The sequence below is a fragment of the Benincasa hispida genome, chromosome 11 (genome assembly GCF_027475165.1).
Source record: "Benincasa hispida cultivar pf3 chromosome 11, pf3_genome.v1.1, whole genome shotgun sequence".
Taxonomy (NCBI): Eukaryota; Viridiplantae; Streptophyta; class Magnoliopsida; order Cucurbitales; family Cucurbitaceae; genus Benincasa; species Benincasa hispida.
In genome coordinates, this window is record NC_143488.1 from 69,088,224 (window position 1) to 69,095,897 (window position 7,674).

A 7,674-nucleotide genomic window follows, 5' to 3' on the forward strand; every position below is an offset into this window, starting at 1 on the left:
TATAGATACTCTAATTATTCTCGTATTTTTTAAAATCTTAATTTCTTACAACAATTTTCCTAGCAACCAAAATAAAAACTAAAGTTTTGAGTTAAAACATAAAATCTCACAAAATTTCGAAATCAAAATTATCTCCCATTGAAACATACCAAATGATAAATTAAATAAAAACAAATTATTTGATCATTAACATAATTGCTATCATACAACTTGGTCAAACATTTAACTTCTAAAATCTCTGAGTGCTTTCACTATTTTTTTCCCCTTCTTATTATAGTCAATTTACCTTAAATAAAGTGTACAATTTTATTTATTTATTATTTATAAATAAACGATAACCATAAATACGATAGATTTATAATTATAAGTAAACACGATTAAATGCGTTTTATTTATTACCATTTAGTAAATGTAACCTTAGGATTTGTGATATCAATACATAAACATAATACTACTTTTCAATGTTTTTAAAAGATGTATCCAATTCTTGTTATTCAACCTCTTATTTTAGGGCATCAATGCCATTTTCCCCGTCTTCACCTAAAACCCTTCAAAATCCATTCCTAGAAAACCAGTAAGAATCACTCTCTGCGATTCACAAACTCGAACCGAACACCATGAATTCCTTCGCCAACACCGCTAATTTCGACAACCTTTTGCTTCAAACTCTCATGGAGAGGCTCCATATTCGGCCCTCAAACAACAACCACAACAATCCCCTTCTCTCCCAATCCCTCGAAGAACTTCTCTTCGATGCTGCCAATCTCTCCGACGATGACAACGATGAAAACAAAACCCAGCTCGCTAAAGAGGAATCGAAGCTCGAGAAAGAGATTATTCGCGTCATTCTCGCCGGAAATACCGATTCTCTAAAACCCAATTCCGGCCAGGCCGTCACCATCGGCGAGCACCACATATGCGTGGCGTTTCACGAGGAGAAGGATTCAGATTTTCGAGTTTGGGAATGGCACGGCCATGTCATGTTGTTTGATGAAGAAGATGGATACTCGCCGGAGTATATATATGGGAATTACTTTGAGAGGCTTCGGGGGAAGGTCAACCGTGAGTTGAATAAACGGAAGGAGGAAGAAGAGGAGGAGGACGAGGAGGAAGAAGAAGATGATGAAAAAGAGGAGAAGGTGGGCAAATTGGGTCTTCGGGAGCTGATTGATGGCGGTGATTCGACTGCCGCTCGGATTCTTCATCGTAATGTCAGCGCCAGTTCTCAAAGGTTCGGCAATTAGTTTACTGTCACTTTTCATGAAATTCTTTAGAATAAATCAGTTCTTGTGAATTTGGAGGGAACAGGAAGCTTATCAATGAGAAGCCGTCTTTAAAAGCAGTGTCTAAAACAAAATCAGAGGGTTGATTTCTGGAAACGTTTTCCAAACAAATCTTGCTTTTCCATAGTTCGGATGAAGATTTCAGAAACTGAGAATTAAAACATGGGGGCTTCGATGGAGTTTTGATTCTTGAAATGGCCACTTAGTTTTTATTCTCATAATGCATTGATATATACTTTTGCCCTATATTGTGTGATATTAGCTTGCGTATGTCATAGATTTAATCTGCCCTTCGCAAAGTTCATGGAGTAAACCATTCCTCTCTCAAGTCCTGTAGTTCTTGTATATTCTTCAATGAAGTTTCGAAATAGCCCCTTAGTTTTTATTCTAACATGCCATTGATATATGCGTTTTCCTGATTTTGGCTAGTGTATGTCATAGCCCTTCGTAAAATTCGTGGAGTAAAACATTTCTCTCTTAAGTCTTGTAGTTGTTGGATGTTTAGACATGGGTTCACCAGTCTGTCACTAAACAGAACTATTTTCATTGCTTAGGTAAAGGATTTAATGGATGTTGTTTAGACATGGAAAGGTCTAGGCAGATCATATATATGTAGTTTGATGATGTTTGGGAGGTGGCAAGGTTCAATGACTCCTTTGTGGGCATCGTTCACTAGGTCTTTATGTAACTGTGACATTTGTTTGATTTTGTTGGACTCGAGTCACTTTTGTAGTTCCTTGGGCTCTCCTTTCTCCCCCCCTTCTTTTATGCACTTGTACATTCTTTCATTTCTCTCAAGCTCAGTTACTTACTAAAAATATCCGGGTTGTTTGCATAGAAATTTATGGTTATCATCATTGTTAAAGGTTCATATGCGGTGGTAGATGGAACTATGGAAGTAAACATGTCGACTAGTAATATTGAAACCTTTGTAGTAAAAGACTAAAGGGAGTTTATCTAAAGGCTAAAATGATAGTTTGACAGAGGAGTTGTTATTATTGAGTAGAAATTGGCATAGTAAAAGCTCATCCACATGAATCCTCCAATTACGATTTCCTTTGTGTCCCATTGTAATTATCTACCACAGATGAATTAGCTCCATTAGAACACCCATATATTTGGGAAACGAGATATCTGTAGATCTCCTAGAAATGACATGAATCCTAGACAGGTTGTCGCTGCCTCTCAATATGGTGCACTTTTGAAATCGATTTTGTAATTTTAAGTACTTCCAATACCATGAATAAAAAACAAGCAGAAAGAGTCATAGTTTATTAGGAAGTGAGAAATTTAGAAGAGCCATAAATTTACTTACATACTGCAACATGTTTTGAACGAAGCAACGATTGCAAGAGAGCTTTCCAGTTTCCACTTTATTTCCACAATCTTATTGCAGGATATGGCTGATGAAGTAGATGCTCCTCCTAGAAGCATAAGTTGGGGACATGGTTTAGTTTCTAGGAAATTTATGGTCACCCTGAATGTAAGGCCAAAGAAAGCCTCTTTGGTGTACTTGCTTATAATTGTTTCTTATGTGCTTTGAGAGTCCATATGTGAAGGTTATATTGTTGCTTGATTGTGCTAGAAACTTGGAGTTCTTTTTTGGGTTTTCCCCCTCTTTTGGCTTCAGTTTGAAGGAAGATTCAATTCACTTTCGGGCTTGGACTCATGCTATTACCATTATTGCTAGATCAATTCACTTTCCCTCTGTTTAAACTATATCGAGACAGGGTCAAATTCACATCTGCAAAAACTTTGACTCACTTCCTCTGTCATGATGATCAGTTTGCTGTTCTAACTTGATGCCCGTAGACTTATTCTATTTCATTATACATTTTACCATCGACAGGTTTTAGTCAGCCGAGTTGCAGTCTTTCGATCAGTACAAGAGGTTTGTTTCAACCAGTATAAGAAGTTTGGATACCAAACGATGCTGCTATGGATTATCGTCTTACAAATTTCACCTGTGTGTTTCTGCAGTTAGGACACACAACTTCTTGTGTATTGAAAGTAAAGTGAAGGAGATGAATACATAGATTCGTTAACTTTCAATCTGTTTGATGAGTTTATTCTCCATCATTTTGAATAAACATTTGCTCTTTGCTCTTTTCAGTTCATTTTGTTGTAAAGATTATTTGCCTGCTGATTAATTTTTTGCGTTTTACAGATCTCATCTGCCAATGATTCTGCAATTTCATCCTTTTTGTCTATGAGAAACTCACATATTTGCTTAAACATCTGTATTTTTCTGGAAGGCTATAAATGTTACGGTATTTTTAACTCTTGAAAAGTAGTATACAATCTATTAAACAACTTTCCTTTTTCAAAACCATTAAAGTATTATCATATCATTTACTTTTGAAGTATTATGAGTAAAAGTGCTCTTAAAACTTCTAATTCTTTTTTTTTTTTTTTTAAATTGTTGGTCGTACAAGATGATGGAAATTGACTATATAAAGTATATTTTCTTTTGTTGGTTCAACGATATCCAATAATTGGGAGATTCAAACTTTTGACTTATTAGTTGAGTTGTATGCTTAAATTAGTTGAACAATGGCCACATTGTTCCTAGGTGAAATGTGATCTCATTTGATTACGTTCATGTCACCACATGAGAATCACAAAATTTGTCACATTTTGTTATGATTACTATTTGATCCAATGGTAATGTCTAGTAAATGTGACAACTTCATAATTCTAAGTAAATTTGATAAAAAATAATTTAATTATGTTTGCGATTGTGATTCATTATGATTGATCTATCAATGAAATCTTATTTCGATTACACCAATTTTCATTATTTGATTGGTAAATGTGACATATATTCAAGTTGACGACTACAAGAAGCGTATAAACAAAATTATTCAAAGCCTGAACTCAAACTAAGATTTCTTTTTCTTAATTCTTAAAATATCATTGTGGGTTCTGTATTTTGAAGTATGTTCAATGTTAGATTAGTTGTTTTCAATAAATCTTAAATTTAGTTATTCAAGTTAATTTTTATCAAAATTAGTTAAAAAATAATAATAATAATAATAATAATAATAATAATAATAATATTAATATATTTATATGTAAGGAAATACAATAAATAAATATATTTTCAAAATTTATAGTAAAATTGTTCCTATATAAAAAGAAAAATTTATAACAAATCAACCATTAGGAGTGGAGATTAAATTTAAGATTTATTTAGAGTGTAGTATTTTGTGTTTTCTTTTTTTAAATTTAAAAAGAATATAATTTCTATAATTTTATCTAAATAAAATTTGAACCATTTACCATTGAAATAGATGTCGAGTCCGTCGGAAGTTCGGAAAGAGTAGTAAACTCAGTACGTAATCTCAACCGCAACTCATTTAAATAGAATCCGACGGTGATTACGGCGCCACGTCAACGATCTGCGTGAAGTTCAGCTAGCCAATAAGAAACCGCTTCATTCTTCTATATAAACTCTCTTCTGCCCAATTTCTTAAAATCGTTCAATCCCCTCAATTCGTGCATTTCGTCTTCAACCCGCGAGAGCTCTCTCACCTTCTTTATTCCTGTAATTCTTCCGTGCTTAACAATGGCGCCAACGAAAGCCGAAAAGAAGCCCGCTGAGAAGAAGCCAGCCGAGAAAGCCCCTTCCTCGGCGGAGAAGAAGCCAAAGGCCGAGAAGAAGATCGCCAAAGACGGTGGCGACAAGAAGAAGAAGAAGATCAAGAAGAGCACCGAGACTTACAAGATCTATATCTTCAAGGTTTTGAAGCAGGTTCATCCTGACATTGGAATCTCCAGCAAGGCAATGGGGATTATGAACAGTTTCATTAACGATATTTTTGAGAAACTTGCTCAAGAGGCTTCGAAATTGGCGAGATATAACAAGAAACCTACTATCACCTCACGGGAGATCCAGACCGCTGTTCGATTGGTGTTGCCTGGTGAATTAGCGAAGCACGCCGTATCTGAAGGAACTAAGGCGGTAACCAAATTTACAAGCTCTTAAATTCCGGAGTCGGTGAATTTTGGAATTAGGTTACGTTTTGGGCAATTTGTTGTGTAGATGCTGCTTTCTATCAGGTCATAGGTGTATCGAACTAATAGTTTTAATAAATAACAAGTTATTTCTTCGGTAGATTTTTATCTCTTTTCTTACGCAAATGCTGATGAAGGTTTTTTTTTTTTTTTTTTTTTTTTTTTTTAAAATTTCGCTTTTAATGAATTTCCGACGTGAAGAACTAGGGTTTCTGCAGATCTGATCGGAGTTCTGTTTTGGATTCTCTTATTTTGTCGATTCGATTATTTAATAGTGCCTATGCATCGACATGATCTTCGAGTAAATGTGAAATTTCTTGATCAGAGATTGATTTACGGATCGAACTTGCTCCATTAACCAGTATTCATGAGAATTGACGTCATTCAGAATCACCATTGATTATGATTGCATTTTACATGTAGCAGGATTCTGTCAGGTGTGACGAAAGAGAGCGATTTGTTTCTTGAGAGAATCGAGGAGGTTAGGGTTTTGGTTTTTTGTAACTCTTGATTCTCGTTATGGGAAGATGATGATAAGAAAAAAAATAATGGGTCTAGTTTCTAATTATAACATTCAGTCTTTTAGGTTTTGATTGGTTTCAAGGAAAATTTTATAAAATAACTCAAAAAGCAAAAAACTTTCTTTTTTTTTTTTTTTTCCTTTTTTTCTTTTAAAAAAACTTTGTTCTCACATGTGAAAGGTTATTTTTCTACCCTTGCTTTAAATGCTTATCTCCTACTCTTCTCCATTATTTGATCTTTGATTTGCAAATTTAATTCAACCATTTATTCTCAAAAGCTATTGGATCTTAACTGAATTTCATTTTCAACTCTTTAGTTTCACTCGTATACCATTTGCTTCTCTATTACATTTTTCTGAAGATCATTCTCCACTTACATCATTAGGTACATGTTGTGTACTTGTGCATAACATAGCATAATGCGATCTTATACAATAGTATAGATGATCATATATTACATGATATACACAATTGTGTATCATAACCTACACGTATACACATTTTTTGTTACCTAATTTCAATGTTTGATCGAGATTAGATATGATAAATTGTGACAAGTCCTTTAATCGATGATGAAGACCTTAGTTTTTTTGGAAAGAAGTGATGCATCTTGGATGCCTTTGTTTGTATTAGTCACACTCCATGATATTTCATGGAAACATACACCGAAAATATTAACCATCAAAGGAATCTAACCATGCCAACTAGTCAAGATTCTGACATTCAGACTACATCTAGACATAACTCGTCTTCACTAGATGAGGACATCCAATCATGTAACTTGGGAGATGAAGATAGAAATGAAACTTAGATGGGACATCCAAACGAGATGGACCTCACAGACTCATATTGAATATGGATATTTATTCTTCCTTTAATCCCACGGATGGTGATGCCCTCAGATCCAATGTTCCTTCCCTGGTTAGATTTTCTTTTTCAAGTATGATTTATCTATTAAATTGTTAATGCTTGCGATAAGAAAAGATTTTGACTACTGTGCAAAGAAGTCGACAGAGAGCTTGTTAACCATGCAGTGTTTAGTAGAGGAATGTAAATGGCGTGTCTAGGAAGTGATTCCTTTAAGGTGACAAAGTACCCAAGCATACATACCTGCGCACTTGAAATAAGGAGTGGTAATTATCGACAGGACACTTAATCACGTCCAAATACGATCAAGTCGGTCGATCATATCGCCCAATAGGTATAATTGAAGATGTCCGGAGAGATTATGGAGTGAATATAAGCGATGGATGAGCTTGTCGCGCAAGAGAATATGCATCGGTATATGTACAAAGGTCACTAGAAGGATTATATGCCTTTGTTAAGGTATTCAGTGAAGCACTTAAACTTGTCAATCCAAGTATTTTTTTAGGGTGAAATAGAAGATGACATATATTTTAAATATGTCTTCATGGCATTAGGATCCTACACTAGGGGATCCTTTAACTGCATTTGTCCCGCCATTGTGGTTGATGGGATCCACTTGCATGAGAAATACAAAGGTATGTTGTTAATAGCAATGTGCATCAACGATAACATCTACCCAATTGCATTTAGTATTATGGACGATGAGAATGATGCTGCTTGGACATGGTTAATGACTAATTTAAAGGCGTCAATAAGAGAATTTCTAAATTTGTCATTATATCTGACCGTCATATCTCAATTGGAAAAACGGTCGCATCTGTATTTTTTGAGGCATTTTGCTATGCACAACCGAAATAACTTGATGACCCAATTAAAAAATGAAGATATAATCCTACATTTTTATCTTGCGACAAAAGCATATAGGATGTCCGATTTTGAAATTTATTAGGCCAAGCTCCAACAATATCCTAGTGTGACGAGATATC

General features: G+C 34.7%; 2 protein-coding genes across 3 annotated transcripts; both read left to right on the forward strand.

Annotated features, from left to right (window-relative positions):
* Nucleotides 1-464: 464 nt before the first annotated feature.
* Nucleotides 465-3,449, forward strand: LOC120091436 (uncharacterized). Of its 2 annotated transcripts, XM_039049462.2 has the most exons (3): nt 465-1,231; nt 3,133-3,174; nt 3,264-3,449. In XM_039049462.2, the coding sequence occupies exons 1-2, from the start codon at nt 618-620 to the stop codon at nt 3,137-3,139; spliced, it is 621 nt and encodes a 206-aa protein (XP_038905390.1). In that variant the 5' UTR covers nt 465-617; the 3' UTR covers nt 3,140-3,174; nt 3,264-3,449. The 2 variants fall into 2 exon arrangements, with proteins under 2 accessions (XP_038905390.1, XP_038905388.1); XM_039049460.2 differs by having other exon boundaries at nt 482-1,231; nt 2,680-3,449.
* Nucleotides 3,450-4,743: 1,294 nt separating this feature from the next.
* Nucleotides 4,744-5,400, forward strand: LOC120090089 (Histone superfamily protein). The gene has a single exon (XM_039047578.2). It carries the CDS (start codon nt 4,852-4,854, stop codon nt 5,269-5,271), a length of 420 nt encoding a protein of 139 aa, XP_038903506.1. The 5' UTR covers nt 4,744-4,851; the 3' UTR covers nt 5,272-5,400.
* Nucleotides 5,401-7,674: the final 2,274 nt, after the last annotated feature.